Genomic DNA, 27,915 nt, shown 5'->3' on the forward strand with positions numbered 1-27,915 from the left:
GGCCTGCTTCCAACTCTGCCCCATGTGGAGCGCCTCCCCAGGAGAGCAGCCCCTCAATCCCTGGTGCCGGCAGTCCACTGGCCAGCCACTGTGCAGGCTGCCTTGACTGTCCACAAAGGCTGGCCCTTGTCCCATGGCTCTACAGTGTTCACATATAGCTTTGTCTCAGGGATCTGTGGACTCTTCTGTCTTCTACCATAAAGTAATCCAAAGAGACCTGGTGTACACAGACATCCATGGGGCACCACATAGCATCACTAGGTGGACAAGATAAGTACAAAGCAGTCAGTATGTTGGACGTCTTGTTAAGACAGGTGTTCCAGGAGGTAGGAGACAAGCTCTGTGAAGATTCAGGGTTTGATGACTTCAGTGAAATTTTTAGTGACCCGGGGGTTCCAGGGCATGCCAGATACCCTCTTCAAAATAAAATACAGATGTGTTGTATCTCGAATCCTTTCCACAAAGAAGGCAGCGCAGAGCCAGGTGGGCCTCTTAGGTTCTGGAGGCAACAGTCCACAGCTAGGAGAGTCTCTCTGGCCCATTGACCAGGTGACAGAGAAGTTTGAGTGGGGCCAGAGCAGGAAAGGGCAGTAAAGCAACTCCAGGCCCGCTGCCAGGTATGCAATCAGCCCTGCTGCTTAAGTCACCAGTCAGGCAGACCTTATCGGGGTGGGGGTGTCAGTGGTGGGAAAAGGCACAGTTTGGAATATTTGACAAACTCTAGTAGGAGAATCTTAACACAGACCCTGAGCATTCTGGAGCAAGCCCAAGCCCATGCCACTTGCAGTAAAGAGACAGCTGTTGGCATGACACTGGGTTCTGGAACACCTGACCTTGGGACAGTAAGTGACATGTATCCAGAATTGCCCATTTTCTGTCAAATCCACTCAGCGATGAAGTCAGCTGGATCTAGCAGTGGTCATTTGTAAGACGGGGATGGTACATCCAGGATCTAGCCCAAGCAGGTCTAGAGGGCATGGCCAGGCTTCGGGGGGGGGGGTAGCCCAGACCCCCACATCACCCACCAGAGAGGCACCAGTGCTCTCCCATGGGCTTGCACCCCATGTTGGGGAGCATCCATGTCACCAGTTGAAAAAGGGGGAGAGCCCACTTTGGTTTACAGATCAGTTGGCTTGGTACATGGGTGCAGACCAAAACTGGACAGTGGCTGCTTTATAGCCACATTCAGAAATAAACCTGAAAAGACAGCAGAGAAAGAAAATCTTCACAATGGGCACAGCAGCAAGCAGGTCGTGCAATCTGCAGGGGAGGAGAGGTGGCCCAGGATGAGGAAGTATCTGCTTTCCTGGGCAGTGCTATTCTGGTCATCTGGTCAGGGGCCTGGAAAGAAAAGGATTGGACCGTGAGAGACAAGGAGCTCTGGGATAGAGGCATGTGGGCAGACATATTACAGTAGGCATAAAGTGTGAAGATTTTTGCTTCACAAGTGAATGTCTATCAGAAAGCATCCACTGTGAAAGAGTCACTGAACCACCAAGTCGACAAGATGACTCAGCTGGTGAAGTAGCTAGCCTCTGTCAGAGACCACCCGGAACGTGCACGAGGGGCACGGGAGTGGAGCAAGCTGTGGCGGCAGAAACAGAAGCACTCAACAGGAGGACCCAACGGCATGGCCTCCCACTTACTGAGGCCATCCAGCCATTGCAAATTAAAACCAGTGAGATAGCAGTCCGCAACCTCCAAAACCGACTAAAATTTAAAAGATTAGCAATATTAGGCATTGATGAGAAACTGCCATTCATTTGTGGCAGGAGAATAAAATGATACAATTATATTTAGAAAAACTTTGTTAGTTTCGTGTAAACTTCAACATGGCAGGACATGGCAAAACTCTCCAGGACATGGCAAACTTTTTCTGCAGAAAGCAAGATAGTAAATATTTTAAGTAAATATCCCGGAGCCGGAACAAACGGTGACTGAGGGGAATCGGGACGGGCAGGGCGGGGCGGCAGCGGCGGCGGGGCGGGGGCTACAAAACTGGGGTCCGGGTGCCGCCTGCCTCGCAGGAACGCTCTCGTCTCTTGTTTTTTCTTTATACTTTTAGTTTCTCCCTGCAGCTTTATCGAGGTATAAACATAACACTGTCTGTATTTAAAGTGGGCGACGTGACGATTTGGTGTACATACACGCGGTGAAACGATGGCCACCCCAGGTGCACAGCGCCCCCTCCCAGGGCGACCTCCGGGGGCCGTGGTAGGAACACTCGCTCTGCCCGCCCAGCAGGTGGCGAGCGCACCGCACGGCGTTGCGAACTGCGCCCCCGTGCGGCACTGGAGAGCTTTCCATTGACGTTCACACGTAAAGTTGGGCCGCGTGCGCGCACCCGTGCACGCGCACCCGACCTTCGTTACATTTTGGTATCAATGTTACGTCTACTTTGTAGAATGAATTAGACGACATTTTCCCTGCGCTCTGGGACAGAATAGTAGCACTGGAGTCAACTATTCTGTGCCTTGTGGTGGGATTCCTTGCGGTGGGAACCACAAGGAGTTGCGGTTCGAGGCGGGCCACCTGCGTCAGGAAAAATGGTTCTTTCGGAATACTATGCTCTAGTTCTTCTGTGGTGATTGTTTGCTTAGCTTCTCTCTCTCTCCCAGCGTCCGTTTTGGAAAATTGCGTATTCTTGCACCAGCATCCATTTCATTCAGATTTTCAAGTCAGTTTGCTTAAAGTTGAGCAAAATGAGTCTCTTCTTACAAATACATAATTTTTCTAAACCTGACTTTTCCAACTTATGTTTAATTGTAGCAACTGTTCACCCACCTGCGGCCCCGCCCCCCATCTTTCTTCTAATTAGATTAGTTCAGCATCCGTTTTTATCAGTTCTCCCCCAGATCCCTGGAATTATAACTCCTTTGATACTAGTTTTCTTAATTCATTTATTTCTTTTATCTGTACTAATTTTTCTATTCTGCTTTCCTTGTTTATTTCTGTATTTTTTCTGATTCTTGAATTGGATGTTTCATTTACTTTCACTATGAATTCTGAGCCCTTCTTTAGCTAAATCTACGTGAGGTGCGAACAGTATCTTTACTTTCTAGATATTCTGCAATTTCGATTTTGACCCCCTGTTTTTCCCAATAGTCAATTAAAGCACGTTTTCAAAAGCTCAAGTGGGTTTACATATTTTAGTTTAGCTATTTATTTTAGTTTAGTTTTTTCTTCATTTTTGGAGAACACGAGAAAATTTTGTATTCTGCTTTCCACCCCATTTGACTTTTGCCGCGTGACTTCGCTTCTTCCCTGCAGCTCTAATGATAATAAGCACCTGGGAAGTTCTCCCACGTGAAGCCTCCCCAGAGGGAAAGCAGGGGGTGGGAAGAAAGAACGTTCTGAAACCCTGGGTCCCGAACCAGCCGAGGACCGGGCCAGGTCCCAGCGAGTAGGCGAGTAACTCCTGAGGCAAAGAACGTGGGGACCACACCTCCGCGAGCACTGGGCCCGATTAGCCAATCGCCGCACCAAGGTTCTGCTCTGTTTTTTGATTGGTTTGGGGGGGAGACTCCCGTCCCACGCAGCTGGGAGCTCTTTGCTGGATTTTGACTCAGACGGTGGCCCGCGGAGGACAAGAGGCCTGTGGAGCGGAGCGAGGTTTTGCCAGGTGTGGGCCGCTGCTGGAGTGCGCAACGCAGCTGGAGTGTGCAATGCAGCTGGAGTGCGCCTAGGAGTTAGAGCGGTGGGGCTGCAGGGGCATGGCGGCGACCTCCGCGGTGTCGGTGCTGCTGCTGGCAGCGGAGAGGAGCCAATGGCAGCGTTTCCCGAGCCTGCTGCCGCCGCCGAGGTAACTGCCTCTTTCGGAGATTTCTGCCTTCAGTCCGGGTATCGAGAGGGAGACACCCACACGTGTATCTAGGAGATCAAGTCCTTCCCTCTCCTCCCCCTTCCCCTCTTCCACCCTCAATTTACCCCAATTTTTTCCTTTTGTGAGGAGTGGTGGAGGAGTGGGTGCAGCTGGGCCTACCATCCCCTGCCCCCCTTGCTGGAAGGGCTGGAATAACGCGTGTACAGCTCCAAACGGCTTACCTTATGCTTGCACTGCATTCCCTGCGTGTGTGTGCGGGGGACGGTTTTTTATAATCCAGGTTCTAGCGACCCCAGAGAAGTCAACGACTTGCCCAGGTGACAATAAGCACTGAAGCCAGGCTGTCCTCCAGGTCCTTTCAGAGGGCTGAGAAGTTGTTCTATAGCAAAAGCTCTGTCTGCAAGTTTAAACAAAGCTGTCAGATAACTCACTCTAGCTAACCAGACTCCACGTCTTTTTCAAATTTTTAGCTTAAGCTTCAGTGACAATAACTCATGCAGTGAAGATACCCTCATGCTTCCAGGTAGTAGGCTTCTTTTATTTATAATTCTTTTCTTTTTAACTTGTTGATTTTAGAGAGAGAGAAACATCAATTTGTTGTTCCATTTATTTATGCATTGATTTGTTGATTCTTGTATGTGCCCTGACCAGGGATCGAACCCACAACCTTGGCATATGGGGACAGTGCTTTCACCAACTGAGCTACCAGGTCAGGGCCAGGTAGTATGCTTCTTTAACCTCTGCAGCAGCAGCAGCAGCATTATCGTTGTCATCATCATCATCATTCTCCATTATTCTGGAAAGACAGTATGGGCACAGACTCAGAAGTCAGAGATTTCAGTTTTGCTACTCACTAGTTGTGAGAACAATCATGGGCAAGTTACTTAGTATCTCTGTGCTTCAATTTTCTGACCTTGGAGGAGGTAGTAATACTGGTACCTATGGTAGATAATACTAGTACCTTGGATTGTACAAATTAAGTGAATACATGGAAAGAGGCTTAAATGGAATCTGGTGCATATGAATCATCAGTAGATATATCTGACTGCCTTTGCTGACTCAACCACTTTGATCAAGTTTTTTGTTTGCTTTAGTTTTCCACAAGCTACTGTAGATGCCTTGGATTTTCAGTTATTTAATTGTAGGACTCACCCCAGAGCAAAGTAAGATAGTGAAAGCAGTGTTAGTGTTCTTCTCTTTCTCCTGAGTTTTATTTTCTTGAGCTTCCAGGGCTTTTCATGATACTATGCAGACACATATTCTCTCTTCTCTTAAACCTTAAACCTTAAACCTTAGCCCTTAGCTGTTTTACTTAGAATTATCTCAAGTAGCTGTCAGCTGGAAAGTATTAGAGTTGTGATGGCATATGGAATTAAAGACCTTATCAGCGTAGAGAATATTTACATTTCTTTTATATCGTGATTCTCTAGTAACTCTGAGAAAAGAAATCTAGTGGTAGAATTTTAGAAGTGAGAATAGAAGTTATCTTGATAGGGTGGAATTATCTCATGGAAGTAACTTAATCTTGGTTTTTAAACCATTCAGTTTTAGCTTAGGTAATGGTGAAAAATGGAATTGATCAATCAAAACATTGTTGCAATAGAGGATTATAGTTAGGTGGTGTGTGTGTTCAGTTGTCTGTCTGTGTTCACTAGGAAATGGCAGAACAAAACTTTAGGTCATCAGTGGCCTTGAAATCTAAGGATCTTAAGCTGGATTTAACAAAATGCTGCCATTTTATAGACACATCTACCCAGGATGGGTCTTGAATCTTATCAGAAATCTACCTGAGGAATGTAATAGGAAGATGCTATGAACTAGAAAATACCTTGTAAAAATCAGGAAAGTTGATCCCCTTCTTTGAAGACCAAGAAAGTGAGGTCAGCTGAATTAGAAAGATCTGGGAAAGCAGTAGCCTCTTGGGGAGGTCGTCTTGTGGAAGTGTAGTGGTGAAGCTGTGGGTCTTCCCATCAGTCCTTCACAGAGGGCAACGTCTGCATGAGAGTGGCCCATGTGGCAGTAAGTGTATAGATTGCCCTGTCATGAGAAGGGAAAATTTCCCTCTACCCTGCAAGGTTCTTCTGGCTCAAGTAATAAATTGACAGGAGACCCATTAACAGGAGAAAAACACATTTTAGTTTAATAAGATGTGTACCTCCTGTGTACATTGGAGAGACCCAGGAAAACCAAGTAACTTACCAAACTGGGGGAAGCCATCACTTTACCACCGTAACTCAAGACTAAAGATGATGGGGATGGGAGTCAGTTATGGGATTAAATACAGGAAATAATGGTGAGATTGTTTTGCAGGCGATGTGCACACCTGCACTGATAATGGCTTGTGGAGTATCTTCTTCCTGATACAGTGAGGGAAACAACCTTACAAGTGGAGAGTTCTCTTGCAAATGTAAATGTCCTCCTAGGAAGGATAACTCCCACTAGGTTTCCAGAGCTTCTCCCTGGTCTGCTGTTTCTTAAAATTAGCCAGCCTAAAGTGACCAGTATCGCCAAAGAGGTGTATTTGGGGTGGCAGACCTCTGCTCCAGGTAGGGCACCTATCACGACGAGATTTATTTCTTGTGTTCAGAGAGACAGAAGAGAGTCATAGAGTTCCTCCGACTCCTGCTGCTTCTCAAGTTATTTTTAATTCAAAATAATCAATATGCCATTGTATAATATCTTGAGGCTGCCTGCCCTGTACTCCATTAAGTTTTTTAAAAAATTTGGTTCTTGAGAGAGAGAAAAAATCTTAGGTGTCTTAAAAAGCAAAATTCCATCTAGCAACTACAAGGGTGTTTCTAGGGGTTGTATAAAATAGAGGATGAAAAAAATGGGATTGTTCTTAGACCAGGACATCTTACTTTGAGGGGAAGGGAACAGCAAGGGTTTATATCATGTAGATTGCCTCTTCTTTCTTTTGGAGGAGGGTATGGAACTGATGCTGACCAGAAAATTCCAGATTGATTAAGATTCTGTTTCTGGGAGAGGTTGAAACAGCAGTTAGAGCAGGTATTAGATCTGTTTGGTATTATGGGCTTTAGCACAAGTGAAGCCATTTTGGGCCTGTGGTGTTTTTTTTAATTGACAGTATCATAATTTGTGGCCCTTCAAAGCTCAACCCCTCCTACTATAAAAATCTTATTCCTTAGTACTTAAATTTTCTAGGGGGTAATAATGAAAACAAAAGATTGAGAAATACAGATGTAAAGCGATGTGCCTGGGATGACCAGCAAGTCGTCCGTGGCTGGCTCCTTCAGCAAGTCCCATAGCCAGCTCTCTTCCTGCCTCCCTCGTTCAGCTCCTCCCTTTTACTTCTTCGGCTCTAAATACTTAAGCCTGTCTTCTCAGAGGGTTGAGTTAGGTGGGTCTTCTTCAAACTGTAGTTTGACCAGTATATTTTATTTAATAAAATAGAATAGAAACAAAATGCAGGGGAAGTCTCCTTTTATGAAACATCTGTTTTGTATGTATGTGTACTTGGTTGTGAAGTCAAATACAGTTTTTACTTTGGATTCTAGCCCAAAAAAAGTTTGAAAAAGGCTACACTAGATGATCTTGAAGTGCCTTGGCTTTCCAGTCAGTCCTCTTTACCTCTGTGGCTGTATGCCAGTCTCAGAAGCAAGCAGGTTAAATGATCCATTCAAGGACACCCACTGCTGTGGAGGACAGCCAGAACCGTAACTCCTGATTTGTAGATTAGTTTTCTTCGTACAAAGAATGTCTTAGTAAATCACTTTGTAAGCATAAAGTTTAACTAAGGTCATATCTGGACTTGATTTCAAGTTTTTAAATATTCAGATTACTTTGAAAGAATATTGACTAATCTTGCATATCCCGTTTAATTATAACTGCATTTGGACTCATTTTACAGGAGGTGGGCTTGGAAGCAAAGAGCCGCGAGATATGCGACAACTACAGGTACTCAAAGTTTTTATTGTACTACTTTGCTTTGCTTCAGGTTGTGAACTAAGAAAGAAATATTTAATCCCTTAATTTGCACATCATAGAAGTGGTTCTCAGATGCTTTTGAAATTTTGAATTTTTGTTATAATTTTGTTAGTAAGTGTTGAGTAATGGTTTTTACCTCTTTTATGTCAACTATCTAGCTGTCGAGTCTAAAATATGTAGAGAATTATGGAGAACATTTTGTATTTATATTATTTTTGTCTGACTCCCATAGTGTATTGAATGGGAAAAGCATAACTATGATGTTTTATGGAAAAACATAACTATGTAAGTCAATGCTTTATAATGTGCATTTTAAGTAGCAGGACCTTTTTCTTGAAATAAAACTTTACATGAAATTCCCAATTATAAAACATTTAAATATAACTTCTGATTGATTGGTGAAACACCCTCCCCCCCAAATACACCTAATACTTCTCTTGGACTCTGTAGATCCTTGTTGAAAAACATTTTTCGAACTATATAAAACCTTACTTTTTGAAAATCACTATTATGAGCTGTCAAAGTACATTTATTTTATGTGTAATGATGGAAGTGAATTTCCTACATTAATAAAATATCATACCACTACAGCACTTATGACAGTGAACTGGTGCAATATTCATTTATATTGCGGGAGAGCCACGGAGCCCTGTGTGCAGAGTGACAGAGGTAGTGGAGTGGAGGGTCTGAAAGCTCAGATTCTGGAGTGAAGCTAATGTGGGTTCACATCTTGGGCCCACCATTTCTTTAACTATGTAATTTCAGGAAAGTACTATCTCTTTCAATCTTAATGTCTTCATTTTAAAAATTAAGATTATAATAATAGTATCTTTTTATATGACGATTGTGAGGGTTTAAGGCCAGATAGAGCCTTTTTTAGCACAGGACCTACAGCATAGAAACTACTTATTTAAAGTTTAATTATTATTACAATAACAGAAATGAAGAATACACTAGAAGGAATCAATAGCAGATTAGATGAAGCAGAGAGTCTAGACAGTGATTAAAAGAGAAGGTAGCAGAAAACACCCAATCAGAACAGCAGAAAGAAAAAAATTTAATAAAAATAGTTTAAGGAACCCCTGTTGTAATATCCAATGTAAGAACATCTGCATAATAGGGGTGCCAAAAGGAAAAAAGAGAGCAAGGGATTTAGAACCTATTTGAAGAGATAATGACTGAAGACCTCCCTCACCTGGTGAAAGAAGACCAAACATAAGTTCAGGAAATACAGAGTCCTAAACAAGATGACTCCAAAGAGGCCCACACCAAGACACCTTATAATAAAATGGCAAAGGTTAGAGACAGAGAGAATCTTAAAAGCAGCAGGACAAAGACAGTTACCTATAAAGGAGTTTCCATAAGACCATCAGCTGACTTCTCAATAGAAATGTTTCAGGCCAGTAGGGGTTGGTGTGAAATATTCAAAATGATGAAAAGCAAGGGCCTACAAAAAAAAAACAAACAATGCTTCATTTAAAACTGAAGGGGAGATAAAAACTTCCCAGAGGAGAAAAAGCTAAAGGAGTTAATCACCAACAAACCAGTATTACAAGAAATGTTGAAGAGGCTTCTTTAAGAAGGGGGAAAAAGGAAAGAGGAACATAAGTGTGAATAATAAAATGCCAATAACTATGTACCTATAAATAATCACTTTAAATGTAAATGGATTAAGTACTCCAATCAAAAGACATAGGGTAGCTGAATGGATAAGAAAACAAGACCTGTGCATGTGCTGTCTAAAAGAGATCCCTTTTGGACTGAAAAACACACACAAACAAAGTAAAAGGTAGAAAAAGATATTTCATGCAAATGGAAATGAAAAACAAAAAGCTGAGGTAGCAATACTTACATCAAACAAAATAGGACCTCAAAACAAAGGCTGTAATAAGAGACAAAGAAGGACATTTCACAAAGACAGTGGTATTAATTCAACAAGAGGATATAACCCTTGTAAACATTTATACACCCAATATAGGAGCAACCTAAATATATAAAGCAAATCTTTATGGACATAAAGGGAGAGATCAACAGTAAGACCGTCATAGTAGAAGACTTTAACACCCCATTGAAATCAGCGGATAGATCTTCCAGAAAGAAGATCAACAAGGAAACCACAGCCTTAAATGACACAGACCTGATGGATTGAATTGATGTTTTTATTTTACTAAATTATTTTTTAATTCTCACCCAGGGACATGTTTATTTTAGAGAGGGCAGAAGTGGGGGTGAGGGATGGAGAGAGAGAGAGAGACATTAATATAAAAGAAACATTGGTTGCCTCCTGTATGTGCCCCAATTGGGGATCAAATCCACAAGCTGTGTGTGTGTCCTGACCAGAAGTTGAACCTGCAGCATTTTGGTGCACAGGATGATGTTCCAACCAACTGAGCCACCCAGGCAGGGTAATTTTTTAGAGCATTTCATCCCAAAACAGCAGAACACATTCTTTTCAAATGCACTTGGAATATTTTCCAGGATAGGCCACATGTTAGGCCACAGAACAAGTGTCAGTATATTTATGAAGATTTAATATAATAGGGGTGTATCTTTTCTGACCATAGGTATGAAACTAAAAATCAATTACAAGAAAAAATACTGAAAAACACAAACACATGGAGGCTAAATAACATGTATTAAATAACAATGAGTTAATGAAATGAAGGAAATCAAAATATAACTTGAAATAAATGAAAATTAAAACAAAACAATGGAAAACTCATGGGACACAGGGGAAGCAGTCCTAAGAGTAAATTCATAGCAATACTGGCCCATCCTAACAAACAAGAAAAATCTCACATAAACAAGCCAACCTTACACCTAAAGAAAACAGAAAAATAACAAAGTGAGTAGGAAGGAAATAATAAAGGTCAGAATGTAAGTAAACAAAAGCTGTCTCTTTGAGAAGAGAAACAAGATCAACAAACCTTTAACCAGACTCACCAAGAAAAAAAGAGAGAAGACCCAAATAAATAAAATTAGGGATTAAAGAAAAGTGACAATTGACACACAGAAGTACAAGGGATTATAATAAAATACTGTGAATAATTATATGCCAACAAATTGGACAATATGGAAGAAATGGATAAATTCCTAAAAACATATCATCTTACAAGACTGAATCAAGAAAAAAATCTGAACAGGTGATTGCTACCAGTGAAATCAAATTGTTAAAAAAGAAAGAAAGAAAAAGAAAAACCTCTCAACAAATAAAAGTCCTGGACTAGGTGGTTTCACAGTTGAGTTTTACCAAACAGTCAAAAAAGATTTAACACCTATTTTTAAATTAATCCAAAAAATTCAAAAGGAGGGAAAATTTCTGAGCTCATTTTATATGGCCAGCATTATCCTGATTCCAAAGCAACACAAAGGCATTACAAAAAAGAAGACTATAGGCCAGCATCTCTGATGAACATAAATGCAAAAATCCTCACAAAAATATTAGCAAACCAAATTCAGTAATACATTAAAAAAAAGATCATACATAATGATCAAGTGGGATTTATTCCCAAACGCAAGGTTGGTTCAACTTCCACAAACAATGTGATGCATTACATAAGCAAAATGAAGGATAAAAAATCATATGATCACCACAACAGATGCAGAAAAACATGATAAAATCTAGCACCCATTTATGATAACCTTCAAAAGTGGAAATAGAGGGAACACACCTCAACATAAAGTCCACATATGACAAACCACCAGCTAACATCATATGTAATGGGGAAAAACTAAAAGCATTTCTCAAGATCTGAAAGAAAATAGGGCTGTTTGCTTTCACCACTTTTATTCAACATAGTACTGGAAGTCCTAGCCACAGCAATCAAACAAGAAGAAATAAACACATCCAAATTGGAAAGAAGGAAGTAAAACTGTCATTATTTGCAGATGACATGAGACTATATATAGAGAACCCTAAAGATTCCACCACATAAACTATTGAAACTGACTAATGAATTCAGTAAATTAGAAGGCTACAAAATAAATATTCAGAAATCAGTTGCATTTTTATACACCAATAATGAACTATCAGAAAGAGAAGAAAACAGTCCCATTTACAGTTGCATTTAAAAAATACCTAGAAATAAATTCAAGTGAAATTTACTTGGAAAATTATAAGAAATCAAAGAAGTTAGAAATAAATGGAAGCATATACCCTGCTCATGGATTGGAAGAATTAACATTGTTAAAATGTCCATATTTCCCAAAGCAGTCTATAGATTCAATGGAATCTCTATCAAAATACCAATGGCATATTTCACAAACTAGAATAAGTAATCCAAAAAATTATATGGAGCCCCCAAAGACCCCAATTAGCCATGGCAACCTTGAGAAAGAAGCTCAAAGTTTGAGGAATCATGCTTCCTGGTATCAAACTATACTACAAGGCTATCATAATCCAAACAGCATGGTACTAGCATAAAAACAGATCGATAAATCAATGGAACTGGTCAGAGAGCCCCAAAATAAACCTGTGCCTATATCATCAACCTGTGACAATGGAGTCAAGAACATACAATGGGGTAAAGAGTCTATTCGATAAATAGTGTTGGGAAGATTGGACAGATACATGCAAAAAAATTAAACTAGATCACCCCACATCATATACAAGAATAAATTTGAAATGGATTAAAGATTAAATATAAGACTTGAAACCACAAAACTCCTAGGAGAAAACGTAGGCAGTAAACTCTGACATTTCTCTTAGCAATATTCTTTCTGGTATATCTCCTTGGGCAAGGGAAACAAAAGAAAAAGTGAACAAAGGGACTATATCCAACTAAAATGTTTTTGCACAGAAAAGGAAACCATCAAGAAAACAAAAAGGAAGAAGATATTCTACTGAATAGAAAAAGATGTTCACGAATAATGTATCCAATAAGTGGTTAATATCCAAAATTTTGAAAACCTCATACAACTCAACACCAGAAAAATAAACAATCCAACTAAAAAATGGGTAGAAGACCTGAACAAACACTTCCCTAGAGAGGAGATACAGATGGCTATTAGACACATGAAAAGATGCTTAATGTCATGAACCATGAGATAAATGCAAATGAAAAGCACAATGAGACATTACCTCACACCTGTCAGAATGCCTATCATCAGTAAATCCACAAACAAGTTTGGGTGAGATGTAGAGAAATGGGAACCCCCTTGTGCAACATTGGGGGAATGCAAATTGTGGTGGCCACTATGGAAAATAGTATGGAGGTTCCTCAAAAAAATTAAAAGTAGAACTCAGTTATGACATCAATTCCACTTCTGGGTATGTATCTGAGGAAATACAAAGTATTAAAAAAGATACATGCACCTTTATGTTCATTGCAGCATTACCTACAGTCACCAAGATAAGGAAGCAACCCAGGAGTCCATCAGTAGGCAAGTGGATAAAGAAGAAGTGGTGCATTTATGCGATGGAGTATTCCTCAACCATAAAAAAGAATGAAAGGTGACCATTTGCAACAACATGGATGGACCATAGAGGTGAAATAAATGAAATAAGTCTGACAGAGGAAGACAAATTCACTTAAATGAAGCAACTTAAAGAACAAAATTAATAAATAAAACAGAAACAGATTCATAGGGGCAGAGAACAAACTTACGGCTGGAGGGCTTAGTAAAAAAGGTGAAGGGATTGAGAGGTACAAATGGGTCATTACCAGCAGTCACGGGGATGTGAAGTGCAGCAAGGGAATGCAGTCAATAACACTGTAATAGTGAAGTATGGTGCCAGGTGGGGACTTGAATTATCAGCGATTACTCTGTAAATTATATAGTTACCTAACCACTATGCTGTGCACCTGAAACTAAAAGAATATTTAATGTCAGTGCTAATTGAAAAATGAAATTAAAAAAATTACTATTAACTATGATGGGTTTTTTTGTTTATTTTGGTCTTTGGTATAACAAAGCATCTGTTTATTTTAAGTTGAAAAATCTGAGTCATTTAAGAGTTTATCTTCATAAAGATATCTTGAATTTCAGTGAAAAAATATACACTCCAGTATTAGTTAAAATAGTCATTTCAGGCTCTGTTATGCTGATTTTACCAACATAAATGCTTATCAGTTTGTTAATATCATAGAATATTTATTTTGCATTCTCATTCCTTGCTCCCCCGTAACATTCCTTCTGTGGTTTTTATGGTGTTTTAGGACGAAACATTACCAAGATCCTCATTGCCAATCGAGGAGAGATTGCCTGCAGGGTGATGCGAACTGCTAAAAGAATGGGCGTGCAATCCGTGGCTGTTTATAGTGAGGCCGACAGGAATTCCATGCACGTAGACATGGTATGTTAACAACTAGAAGTCAAGTTTTGTAAGTGATTGTATTTGTTTAGTGTGTCACTATTTTGTTTCTTTATCTTGACAATTTATATTTGCTAGAGTTAACAGTGTTTTAGTAAGTTAAGTTCAACTGCTCAGTATTTCTTCTTGGGAACATTTTCTCATTATGACACAAGTTGAACAGTGTACTTAGTGATACAGTTGATTTTCAGGTGAGGTCCTATCAATAAGGGCTGTTTAAAGTGGTTCAGAGAGTGTGGGCAATGCACGGGCCACACTTGTGTGGCACATACCCATATCCATGGTGTTCAGGGAGAAGGATCAAGTTTCTGGTCTTAGCAAATACTGATTACTGGCCCCGGGGCCCTAGACAGGTCACCCAATGTTTCAGAGACTTGGCTTAACTGGAAAATTATAACTAAAAGCACCCTACTCCCCTGAGATTTGTGTTATCAATTATAACTAGCTATTATTCACCATAGAGGATCCAGACATGGGTGAATTCAGCTGTTGTCCTTCTTCGTGTCCACAGCAAATCTCCAAGCACGGATGCTTAGCTTCACCTGAATTCTCAGCATTGCACAGCAGGCCCATGCAGCTTTCTAGCCACTTTTCTATTTCAGATTGTGACTAATGGTTGCTTTCTATCCTAAGCACTTTCATTTTACTCTGGTGTGTGACATATACATAAAAACCAAGTTTTGACATCCTCTTCATGCAAAAGATTTCAAAATAGCTTACTTTTACAGCATAGATGTGAGCTGGTACTTTCCTATTGTTTTGGGGAAGCCAACACTTTCGTTTATAACAATATGTCCCTGAAGCAGTTCTGTGCAGGGTACTAGGTCTGTGGGATTTTTTAAGACATGTGATGTTTCTTAACCAGGCAGATGAAGCATATTTCATCGGTCCTGCTCCCTCTCAGCAGAGCTACCTTTCTATGGAGAAAATCATTCAAGTGGCCAAGATCTCTGCTGCACAGGTAAGAGTGATGAAGATATTTACAACGCTGAAGTAATAACTGTTGCACGATTTTCACAAAATTAATTATTTATAGAATTATTTTTATTTTTAGCCACTCCCAGCTTTCTGTCTTTTCTGTTAAAAGTATATTAGTATTATGGAATAAATAATCTAAATAGGCTTGCAATTTTTTGACCCAACAGGGTGAATTGGCAGCTAAATATAGCCCTGAAAGGTAGGGAAATTCCCCATGGTGGTGGTAGCAGAATTGGTTTTCCTTTTTAATCCATTAAAATGCTCAAGGATACTGTGGTTTAGATATATGAAATTATTCTTCTTAAGAGAAATTACACTTCTTGAGGTCATCCCCAGAATGTGTGGTTGAACTTCATATTGGCAAGTAGATAGCTGTGCTTTTCTTTTTAGTTGGAAGGGAGAGTATTTATCTAGTTTATCAAATTAAATATCTGTTCAAAAGAAGGAAAGTGATAACACAGTTGAAAATAAAATTATGGAAACAGTTACATTCATTATAGTGTCAACCAAAATCAAATATTTAGTAACAAAACTAGCAAAACCAGTTCAAGACCAATGTATTAAAAAGTAAAACATTGCTGAATGAAATTAAAGGAGTCCTAAATAAATGGACAGATATATCGTTGGAAGACCCAATGTCGTTAAGATGGCAGTTCTTTCCAAATTGACTTATAGATTTAATTCACTCTATATCAAAACCCCAACAGGCACTACAGCACTAGGCACCCACTAGAACAGCTGAAATCAAAAAGACTGATGATACTCCTGTGGGCAAGGCCGTAGAGCAGCTTGGAGTCATCGTGCATTGCTGGTAGAAATGCAAAATAGCACAGTTATTTTTAGAAACCTGTTTGGCTGGTTTTTAGAAAGTTAAACATATATTTATCATATTTTGACCCAACAGTTGCCCTCCTAAGCATTTCCCCAACAGAAATGAAAAATAGACTTGTATCAATGTTCATCATGGCCCCAAACTGGAAGAACCGCCAGATGAACGGGTAAGCTAAGCGTGGAGTATCCATAGTGGGATCAGTTCTGTAAAAAGGAATGGACTGCCAAAGCACACAGCAACACAGATGAGCCTCAGAAAATGACTCCGAGTTAAAGAAGTCAGACACATAAGACTGCATGTACTGTATGATACCATTTCTGTAACATTTCTGAAAAAGTCAAAACCATAGAGCAGGTCAGTAGTTGCTGGGTTCTGGAAGTCGCTTGGCACATAGGAACCTGGGAACGTTTTTGAGTAGTGGAAGTGTCCTGTTATAAAAATGGGTTGTAGTAAGAGTTGCACAGTTATATAAATTTACTGAATCCGTGACACCATGTATTGTAAATCATACCTCAAAATAAGCTGTTAAAAACAGGGAGAACTGAGTGTAGACCTTTTCCACTGTGTCTAGCATAAATACCATTGGACCGTTTCATAGAAAGTGTCTAAAATTGAACATTGATTTAAAAGCAACAAAATTTCAACTGCTATCAAAATGTGATTTTCAGCATTTTAGTCAGTATTTAGAATTTTATTGTTTCCACTCAGTAAACTATGGGGTTTTCTATTCATATGAATTCCCCAGGCATCAGAAGCTTACCCCTTTCATTTTGAAATGTTCTTTGAATGTAACTGTTTTGAAATAGGGTTGGCAGAGCTTTTTTCTTTACATTCACTTGATTATAATTATAATATATAACATAATTATTATTGTAGAAGAACAAAAATGCCATGAGGAGTATAGAAGTTAGTGAGAGAGTTGCTTCATCCCTCACTAAGTAAACGAACCTGCTGTTTGCTTTCCTATTTCTTCCCTTTTTCCTGGCAATATGTTTCCCCTGAGAAAACATTCTGTCCTTTGGCCACTGATTTTCCTCTTCTGTGAGCCAGAAAGCCAGATAATAAATTTGTTAGAACTGAGTAACTTCCAAATAACTAGGCAAAAGTCTGAGGGAGCCCTCTTTCACTAAAGTTTATGCAGCCTTTAACATGTGACTTTTTGTTTGCTGCTTAGTTTTTTGTTCGTTTGTTTGTTTAGAAAGGTAACATTGGCATAGAGTGACCTGAAGATAGATGAGGTATTACTGTGCTAGTCGTGTTCCTCTCGGCTTTTAAGTGCTGTGGTTTCAGTTCTAGGCCAGCTCTGTAGCTAGGCAGAGTTGGGAAATCCCTATTACCTTTACTCCTACTTATAAATATTCCTTCACATTCTACCCTAATAGCAGTATTATTGCAAATTAGAATACAGATTCTTCTGTGCTGCCTGACCCATCCATTCCACTTGTAGATATATACTTAACAGAATTTAAAGCAGCGACTCAAAGAGATATATGGACATCCATGTTCATAGCAGCATTATTCATAAGAACCAAAAGGTGGGGATAATCCACATCCGTCAATAGGTGAGTGGTAAACAAAATGTGGAATACATACATACAGAGGAATATTTTTTAGTCTTAGAAAAGGAATGAAATTCTGGTACATGCTACTCCATGGATGAACCTTGGAAATATTATGCTAATATTCTGTGCAGACACAAAGAAAAAGTATTGCCCACTTCCCCTTCTGTCAGGTTCCTGGAGTAAACAAATTCATAGAGGCAGGAAGTAACATTTGTAAGACAGAAAGTTACCTGTCTTATAATGTTTAGTGGGCACAGAGTTTCTGTCTGGGGTGATGAAAACGTTCTGGAGACCGTTGGTGGTGATGGCTACACAGCACTGTGCATGCACTGACTGCCGCCGAGTCACACTCTCAACAGTGGTTGAAATGGGCATTTATATTATGTATATGTTGCCACATAAAAAAGAAATACAGCTTCTTCTGGTTCAGGTAAGGCTCCGGAACTGGAGTCGGTACACCCGTTTGGAAACAGATTTTGGTCGAGACCATAGTGTACTGATCACCAGTAGAGGGAGAAGCCTGCCCAGAGGAGAGTGGCGGCCGCCTCATCACAGTTTGCTGGTGGAGCACCAGTAAATTTGTTTTTTCATTCCCCACTTCTAGGCTATCCATCCAGGATATGGTTTTCTTTCAGAAAACATGGAATTTGCCGAACTGTGTAAGCAAGAAGGAATTATTTTTATAGGTCCTCCTTCATCTGCAATTAGAGACATGGGTATTAAGAGGTATGAGTTTGTATCTTTTAAATAGCAAGGTCAATAAAAATTACTGGTTTTACCTATAATAGACATGTTAATGATATCCTTGTTATTGTAGGTATAAGTTGTCTATCTGCCACTCCAGTGAATTACAGAAAATATTCAACTAATTAGTAATTGTAATCAATATATGCTAATTCTTTATGGGGGATAAACAACTGGATTGAGGAAAATTAACAGATATTTTAATATTTATATTAATATTTCTCGTCTCAGACTATAGTTCTTTATGGGATGCTTTCTTTTCAAAGCTCCATTCTGTTTTATAGATTGGGCTGTATTTCTTTCTCTTACATGAAATATTTCATAGAATTTGGGCATCTGGGGGCTTTTTGCCTTTTTTTTTTAATCCTGAAGTACATCCAAATCCATAATGTCTGCTGCCGGAGTCCCCATTGTGGAAGGTTATCACGGCGAGGACCAAACAGACCAGTGCCTGAAAGAGCACGCTGGGAGAATCGGTTACCCCGTGATGATCAAAGCCGTCTGCGGTGGAGGGGGGAAAGTAAGGCTGTGCGAGCTGGTGTTTCCTGTTTCGGGCCAGGCCTCTTTGTTCCAGTTGGGGTGTGGTCATAACTGTCTTTGTGTCATAGGGGATGAGGATTGCTAGGTCTGAAAAAGAATTTCAGGAGCAGTTAGAATCAGCAAGGAGGGAAGCTAAGAAGTGCTTCAACGATGACGCTGTGCTGATTGAGAAGTTCGTGGACATGCCGAGGTGGGTTCAGCTTTTAGTTCTGACTCCGATTTTTTTAATTATGAAAGAAATGCATGCACATTATATAAAATACAGAGTTCTAATACAGTGTAAATACATTAGTTCCTTAATCCCACACCTTGATGTATCCACTTTCAAGGTATGGCATGCATACTTCCAGACATTTTCTATGTAAATAAAGCACTTACACATATCCGAATGGAAGACAACATACGTACAGAAGAACAGTGAATAGACCCTTATATGATATTATATGCTAATATTGTATCAGACATCTTTCCATGCCAGTAAGTATAGATCTGCCTCATTCTTTTAATTGAGCTTAATGCTTCCATGATATGGATGTCATTAATTCATTCAATTCATTAGTTTTCGATGGAATGTAGGGTCTTTTTAAAATAAAAAATTTTGTAAGGAGTTAACCTGTATTTTACAGAACTCCATGAGCATCAGTTGAGATGCTCAGAAAATGGAAATAGTTACCAAAATTAAAGTGTAGTTGTGATATGTTAACAAATAATACTAACCGCTCACACTTATTGCACTTACCATGTGCCCATTTCTCTGTATTTTACGTGTACTAACTAATCTTGCTGTCCTAATTCTAATCTAATTCTCGCAAGAACCCCTCAGATGGGTACTGTTCCCATTTTGCAGGTGAAGATAACCGAGCAACAGAGTAGTCACATAACTTACTTGAGGTCTCCCAGCTAAGAAGTAGTAAAGCTTGGATTTCAACTCAAAAACTTGGCAGTTTGACTCCAAAATTCCCACTCTAAGCCATTGCACTAAACTCCTTCTCCAGGTACCACAATAACAAATGCCATGTAAATTTCTGATTTCTCTTATTTTCTGAAATTGTATTTTCAAGTCTATTGCTTAAAATAAGGTACTGATTACAAAACCCTCCTGTTTCATAGATGTTTGGTAACTTATGTAGTTATAAATGTGTAGGTACAGATGTCCTGTGTGCCAAGTTATTTCGTAAAGACCAATTCATTTAGGGGCCATACCAGAGAAGGGTTTACCTTGAATGTAAAGAACTGAAGTTTCAGGCCCTTCACTTGCATGAATCTCTAACAAAGTCCTGTACCTAATTTTGTATTCTTCTTAAAGAGGGACCCACACATTGTTTTTGTTTCAGACTGCACAAAGCTTAGAACTGTGCCTGAGCATGGTGCAGTAAATGAAATTTGTTTAGAGTTTGTTTGTAAAAAAAAAAAAAAAAAGGTCAGCCTCAAAATAGGCCAATTAATAAGGAGAGTACAACATATGCCACACTTATTAGTGGGAAGTAGGGAAAAGACAGGAGATTCAAAGATAAATCAGGGCTCCCTTTTATAGCGTCTTTCAGAAAGAATTGGCTGACTATCCAAATAGCATGCTCGAGCTAGAATTGCTGTGGAGACATCAGCTCGCTATTTTCATGACTGTAACTCTGTGTTTGCAACACTTTTGGAGCTGCAAATTCTTTCCTTGTGAAATGTTAATTATTTATTACCTCAGATTCTAATTCATTCCCCTAATAACTGGGAAGCTCCTGGGAATCAAGGATCTGCCAGTATATATTTTTTTAATGTTCCCCTATATACTATTACCTGGCATAGTACTTTCTTCATGATATGCATCAATAATATGTTTTGAAATATTGAAGTAATATGAATACATTATAAACTTTCGGAAAATACAGGAGTTGGAAAACAAAGTCACTTATAATCTCATTCTATAACTGTTAGCATTTCTGTATATTTCTGTGCCATATTTTCTAGTAATCATACTGTAATATCACAATAATCATCCTGTGTATACTATGTTATATCCTGCTAAATAGTTACCTGTTGAATTAAGGAAGTGCCAGAAAATTGTCAAGATGCTGACAACTGAGAGAAGTAGATACCAATGTGTTTGACAGATCTGATCAGCTATTGCATTTATCTGAAAGGCTAGGGTTGAAAATAGTCTTCAAAGTATACTATTTGGAGGGTAATAAAAGAAAGAGGATTCTGTCTCCACTCCATAGTCAATATATATTCTAGATGAATTTAAAATGTAAATAGGAAAATAAAAATATTATAACTTTTAGAAAACTTCAAGGCATTCCCAGTACAATCCCAGCTGTATCTACCGAACTAACCAGGCCGCAGCATGGCTGATTGGAGTAGCTAGAATTCTCTGTATCTCTTGGTTCACAGACACTGTGCTCCAGAAACTCTGAGTTAGTCAAGTAACAGAAAAGATCAGTCAGCAAAAGGAAAATCACCCAAGTGGTCTGATAACTACAGAACCAAAACAGAAAACACAGATCCTCAGTGATCTTTCTTTGTAAGTAGCCAAAGGAAAACTGTTTCAGACTTTTGAGGTCTTGGAATATGAGCCATATTCTGGTCTTGATGTGGCCGCTACATGTTCCTTCCAGACCCTGGAGTCCCTGCTGTAGTGTCTTCTTCCCTGGAGCAGATAAAAGATAAGAGGGAGTCAGTATAAATGGTAGAATTTTATCATCGGAATTTGAAAAATAAACTGTTCAGCACCAGCACGTAAAGCTTAGAAGATGCCACATCTGAAGAACAAGTAAAAAGCTGAGCAGAATGAAAGTCCATGACTTTTAGACACAGAGAGAATTGAGGCCACAGGGCAAGCCACCACCCTGAAGTCTGGGCAGGCATGTGCATACAGGCAGTCACCACCAACATCAGTAACCAGGAGCAAAAGTTGTTGGACCGGTAAATAGGTAGGGACACTTAAGTGGGAATTTGGACCGAGGCTGCTTGTGGACTAGCTTGACAGTGAGAAACTCCTTGGACTCCAGTGTTAGGGGGACTCCCACCATTTTTAGTTAGTTTTATTGCCAGGAGCCCTAGCAGGTTCTCACAGTGAAAATCTAAGCAAAATTTCCTAAAATTTTGGAGTTAGGGGAGTAACCTTTTGAAATAGGCCCAGAGCAGTTTATTCTCAATAACGAAGGCCAGCACTCCATGAGAAAGTTGGCCAGACCCTTTTCTGTCCTGGGAGAAGGGCAGTTAGCCAAATCTAACCTCTAACCCACCTGATTTACTTGAGGGTGAAAATAAAGTTAAAGGCTTCTGAAGCAGAGTCAGAGAACCCACTAAACACTGAGATTTGATCATAAGATTATAGAATGCTTTCCCTCTGCTGCACCTTACCAAGTCGCCAGGGCTCCCGTATAAGAACAGTGGATTACACCTAAAAGAGCTGCCAGACACAGACTCTGTTAGGGAAGCAGTTCTTGGGGAAGCCCACAGACAGCAGGAGAAGACAGAAAGAAAACAGGGACACAGGGGAAAGCGGAGTCTCCGGCATCTACAGCTACCGCAAACTTAGTTAAACACGGCATTATCTCCAAGCCAGATTCACACATTGTAAAACATCGCCCAATCAGGAACTGAGTGGACCCGGAAAGGGTGGTCGTGATTCAGTCTTTCCTGAAAGTCAGCCCCCCAGTGTCCTGCTTGAGCAGTAGGGCACAGGTGAGTGAGAACCAAAAGTGCTGGGGGGTCCAGAATGCCTGGCCTTCTCAGCCCAGTGATCCAGAATCTTCCTTACCTGGCACAAAAAAATAATCGTGAGCCAACACAGGTGACTGTGATATCCTTTGTTTATTAATGCAGGTTTCACACACAAATCATTTCTAACTTAACATTAAATCTGTCCTAACTTAACATTACTAAACACACAGCAGATCCACAGTGGGCAGAGGCTGTTAATGAACCTGACTCCAAGAGCCTTAGCTGCATTGGATCTGGAAGACAGAGGCAAGTGTCAGCGTCTTCTAAGGCAGAGTCTACGGTGTCCTTGTCGGGTGCTTGTTAGGGCAGGGCCTCTGGTGGCAGTTGCCTTCAGAGTAGCAGAGGGCAGCATTCTTGTGTAGGGAATCAGCTGTCTCAGTGGTACTCTGAAGTCCACCTCCATTGTACCCAATTTCTTGGCACCCGATTGAGCTGGTAAATTTCATGGCCCAGGGCCAAGAGGCCCGGAGCTCTATTGGTAGGTTTGCTCTCTGCAGACACATCCGTGTGTTGCTCTGGCAGACGTTTCACAAGGTGCCTGGTGTGACTTAAGCAGTTTCCTTCTTGAACCAAAGTGTCATGGCTAACTGACAACCGGCTTGGTTGACATGAGTGATGCCATTTTGTTTTATATGCTTTATTCTGTCTTGACCAGACCAATGCCATTTTATTGATCCTGCTCTCCACACTGGTATGTGATAGATCACATTTGGCTTTAAAAAAATTACAAGTCATACTAAAAGGCAAGAAAAAGCACAGTTTGAACTGACATAGCATGCATCAGAACTAGACTGAGATATGACACAAATTTGAGGATTATTTATGGAATTTAAAGTAACTGGTTAAGCCCTGGCTGGTGTAGCTCAGTGGATTGAGCATGGGCCTGTGAAGCAAAGGGTCGCTGGTTCGATTCCCAGTCAGGGCACATGCCTGGGTTGTGGGCCAGGTCCCCAGGAGGGGACACATGAGAGGCGACCACACATTGATGATTCTCTCCCACTCTTTCTCCTTCCCTTCCCCTCTCTCTAAAAATAAAATATTTAAAAAAACAAAGTAACTGGTTAATATATCAAGAGCTATAATGGAGCAAGTCAAAAACATGCAAGAACAGATGGGTAATGTAAACAGAGAATTGGAAATTTTAAGGGAAAAAAAAGAAAATTCTAGAAATCAAAAACAATTTAACAGTAATGAAGAGTGCATTAGCTCTGGCCTATATGGCTTGGTTGGCTGGAGCATCATTTCATAAACCAACAGGTCGTGGGTTTGAGTCCTGGTCAGGGCACATGCCGAGGTTGTGTGTTTGGTACCCAGATGACAGGATGGGTATGAGAGCCAACCAATTGATGTTTCTCTCTCACGTCTCTTCCTCTGTCCCTCCCTAAGCATGTCCTTGAGCGAGGATAAAAAATTGAAAAGTCTTCCTCACTTTCCTTTAAAAAAAAGAATGCATTTAAGGGACTCATCAGTAAACTGGACATAGTTGAAGAAAGAATCAGTCATTTCAACCATATGTCAATGCAAACTTCCCAAACAAAAACGAAGAGCTATAAGAATGAAAGCAAATACAATGTAACTAACTAGTCAAGAACTGTGGGACAATATAAAAAGTTATAATATGTGCTTATTTGAATACAAGAAGAAAGAGAAAAGAGTAGGAGAATGATTTCAAGTAATAATGGCCAAAATTTTCCCAAAATTAACGACACTGAATTACAGAACCAGGACATCAATAAAATTTTAGAATTATATTCAAACTTGAGGAAAACTGAGACATGGAAAATCTTGGACAAAGCCAGAGGTGGGGGGAAAGCCTTCCAATGTCAGACTACTCACAGAAACCATGCAAGCAAGAATCGAGAGGAGTGAGCTATATGAAGTGTTGAAAGAAAAAGAACCAAACTGTACAGAATTCCATATGCATTGAAATTACCCTTCAGACATGAAGGAGAAATAATGATGTCCACAGACAAACAAAAATTGAGGGAATTTGTTACCAGTAGACTTGCCCTGTAAGAAATGATAACAACGTAAGTTCTTCAGAGACCAGGAAAATGATACAGGTTAGAAACTCAGATCTAATGAAGAAAGAAAGACCATTAGAGAAGGAATAAATGAAACTAAAATAAAATCTGTTATTTGATGTCACAGTTAACAGTTTGTTCGAAATAATTATAACAAGAATGTATTTGGTAACAATAACTTAAGGAGGAAAGGTTAAGGAAGCAAATCCAAAAGGAAGAAATCAGCTCCTGTTGTGCTGGACAGGTGGGCAATTTTTCAAATGTAGTATCCAGTAGAAATGATATATCAAAAAAAATAAATCCAACGGGTTTAACGAAGTGCTTCACGGGGTGAAAAGAAAGGATCAGCTCTGAACCACCGCACTGAAAAGTACACTTATGAGACTTCCTGGGTTTTTAAATTTTTTATATGTGTGACAGTTTGCATTTAAAAAAATCGACAGGGAAAGCATTTGCTGATCACTCGTTTCTATGTTAAGATGGTGAATGTGTGAGGTACACTACAGTGTGAACATCCAAAATAGGTCTTCTGAGAAGACCACTTTTTGTGTTCACCAATGATCTGTTAGCTTTGTTGTCATAAGTGGTATGTGTATTTACTTTTAACCTGATTTCTCATAATTTTGCTATTTTATACTCAATATTAAAGTCCCTTTTTCATTTTTTTATGATTTAATGTGAGTATAGTCTTAAAAACTAATGAGCCATATTAATTTACTTTTTAACATTTTATGGATGAGCCATTTCAGTTTTCAGTTTGTCACAGTTTATAAAATCTGAATATTAGAGTTGATTTTTTAAAAATCTAATCACAAAAAAGTTTTCATTGGCTTTTTGAGGATATATAAAATAAGACTATAATTATAATTTTAAATAGATTTATGAGTATTTCCCTTAACAGTTTATATTTGTACCTTGCCCCTACTCTGAAGTCATAAATATATGGTCTCCCATGTTTTCTGCCTTTTCTTATTTGCCAGTTATTTCATATTTTTTCTTTAATGTTTATCTAATAAATGGAAAGTTTATCATTTAATGTTAATAAGATTTACTATAGTTCTGTTTCTATATTCATATCCTTTGAGGTCAAAATGTCCCATCTCATTTATAAAATAAAAATAGAAGAATCCTAGTCACCTTGGCCAATAGTCTGGCTTATCTAATGTGATATTTGTCATCCTTAACAAAGTATGTTAATGTGTGTTTGCTCTTAAACAGGCATGTAGAAGTCCAAGTGTTTGCTGATCACTATGGCAATGCTGTGTACTTGTTTGAGAGAGACTGTAGTGTACAGAGGAGGCACCAGAAGATCATTGAGGAAGCCCCAGGGGTAAGGACCTTGTAAAGAAGTTTGGAAGCTTCCCAGAGTCCTGCTGGACAACCACTTCCCAGTAGTATCAGGGTACGGTCCCAACGGGGTTATGTCCCATCTCGGGCGTTTCTAGGAAACTCTTCTTGACCCAAGGCGCTGACCCAAAGTGAGCAGCTGTATAGTGTTTCCATCCAGGTTTTAAACTGTATTTAAGCTGAATGTTTAAGGAATGGTATGGTCTGGTTAATTAAATGTATTTTCTATGAAGAAGACTTGTTTTAACTGCTGTTTAACATGTTGCTAAAATATATAGTGGAGGAGGCAGATTTGCTCCTTTTTGACAGAGGTGGCCCCCTCAGAATTGTTTCCATCTCTTCCAGCCTGCCTCTTGACTGGGTAACCACCTCAAGGCCTACTCCTAGGATTACTTATTTTTGGATTTACATCTCTTTGGAACCTGCTACTGCCATAGGATTCTTTTCTTATTCAAAGTTATATACGGTAGTAACCCCCCACCTTGGTCAATTGTGGTTTAAAATTATTAAATAAAAAATTCCAAAAATAAAATAAAACTCCAGAAAATTCGTAAGTTTTAAGTGATATACTGTTTTGAGTAGTGCGATGAAATCTTACGCCATCCCACCTGGGATGCGAATCTCCCCTTTGTCCAGCGTATCCACACAGAACAGGCTACCTGCGTACTAGTCGCTCCGTAGTTGTCTTAGTTACCAGATCAGCTGTCACATTACTTGTGTTCAAGTAACCCTGACTTAATAATGGCTCCAAAGTGCAAGAATAGTGATGTTAGAAATTTGAATATGCCAAAGAGAAGCTGTAAATGCTTCCTGTAAGGGAAAGAGTGCCCATGTATGGGGAAAAAAACACAGATCAGCTGCGGTACTATCTCCAGTTTTAGGCGTCCACTGGAGATCTTGAAACTTATCCCTCATGGATAAGGGGGGACTACCATACATGGTTGTTTTTTTTTTAAAGATTTTATTTACTTATGTTTAAAGAGAGAGAAAGGGAGAGAGGAAGAGAGGGAAAGAAACATCAGCGTGAAAGAGAAACATCAGTTGGTTGCCCCTCACATGTGCCCTTACCAGGGACCAAGCCTGCAACCCAGGCATGTGCCCTGACCAGGAATTGAACCAGTGACCTTTAGCTTTACAGGACAATGCCCAACTAACTGAGCCACACTGGTCAGGGATATCGTACATGCTTTTATCAGCGTGTAGTTCTGTCAGGTCAGGAATCTGCAGTTTCTGGTTCATCAGCTTATTACTCTCATATTAAAATGTTCATTTCTATTGCAGAGTCTATCTTACCATTCAAAGTAAATGTCAACAATAATTTCAGTAAAGCCTTATTTTCAAATAGTGACTACTTAAGTATATATCTGCAGAGCATAGTTTTCAAAATTTTAAAAGCTTTGCCTATTTATCGACATAGATTTCTTTTTTTGAACCTTTCTTATTAACTTGGAATCTCAAGGTTTACCATATTCGAAGATAATTACTGGGCACATGAACCAGATTGCTTTATCATCTTAAATTTGGGATGGTTCAACGTTTTCATATTTTAGGTAGACATATAAAAGTTGTTATGCAGGTACAGGGGACAAAGATATGTCAGTATGCTGCAGAATATCTACAAGTCATAGGAATTACTAGCAGAACCATTAAACTTTGGTGATGTGACAGTTAAACTGTCACACGAAAAGTTAGCTTTTTATCTTTATTAATATCTCTTTAATGCAATATTTGATACACATTACATCTATTACATAGTATTACTATATATAGTATACCTATGTATACCTATTACTATACTATGTAATAGATGTAATATTGGATCTTAATGGAAATTTCTAGTAGAGCAAGGTACTAATGGAAATTTATTTAAACATTTTTCCATAGCCTGGTATTAAACCTGAAGTAAGAAAAAAGCTTGGAGAAGCTGCAGTCAAAGCTGCTAAGGCTGTAAATTATGTTGGAGCAGGTATGTTAAGATTTCTTGGTAAAAGAGGAGAAGTAATAATTTCTTTATGATTCAGAGACAAAAGAAACATACAGCTTTTACATCAGTGGCTTTTAAACCTTTTTGATAAGATCCAATGGAA

At 39.4% G+C, this 27,915-nt stretch overlaps 1 protein-coding gene across 1 annotated transcript in view; it reads left to right on the forward strand.

The window, feature by feature from the left end:
- Positions 1-3,548: 3,548 nt before the first annotated feature.
- MCCC1 (methylcrotonyl-CoA carboxylase subunit 1) overlaps positions 3,549-27,915 on the forward strand; it is a 59,188-nt gene continuing 34,821 nt past the window's right edge. The window contains exons 1-9 of the mRNA XM_037154848.2: positions 3,549-3,802; positions 7,695-7,741; positions 13,930-14,066; positions 14,950-15,045; positions 18,061-18,182; positions 18,573-18,720; positions 18,809-18,930; positions 25,700-25,811; positions 27,713-27,794. Of these exons, the coding sequence (XP_037010743.2) occupies positions 3,714-3,802; positions 7,695-7,741; positions 13,930-14,066; positions 14,950-15,045; positions 18,061-18,182; positions 18,573-18,720; positions 18,809-18,930; positions 25,700-25,811; positions 27,713-27,794 (955 nt within the window). The 5' untranslated portion in view covers positions 3,549-3,713. The remainder of the gene's footprint in view (positions 3,803-7,694; positions 7,742-13,929; positions 14,067-14,949; positions 15,046-18,060; positions 18,183-18,572; positions 18,721-18,808; positions 18,931-25,699; positions 25,812-27,712; positions 27,795-27,915) is intronic.

The sequence above is a fragment of the Artibeus jamaicensis genome, unplaced genomic scaffold (genome assembly GCF_021234435.1).
Source record: "Artibeus jamaicensis isolate MK-2021 breed Jamaican fruit bat unplaced genomic scaffold, CSHL_Jam_final scaffold_474, whole genome shotgun sequence".
In the NCBI taxonomy this organism is placed as follows: domain Eukaryota; kingdom Metazoa; phylum Chordata; class Mammalia; order Chiroptera; family Phyllostomidae; genus Artibeus; species Artibeus jamaicensis.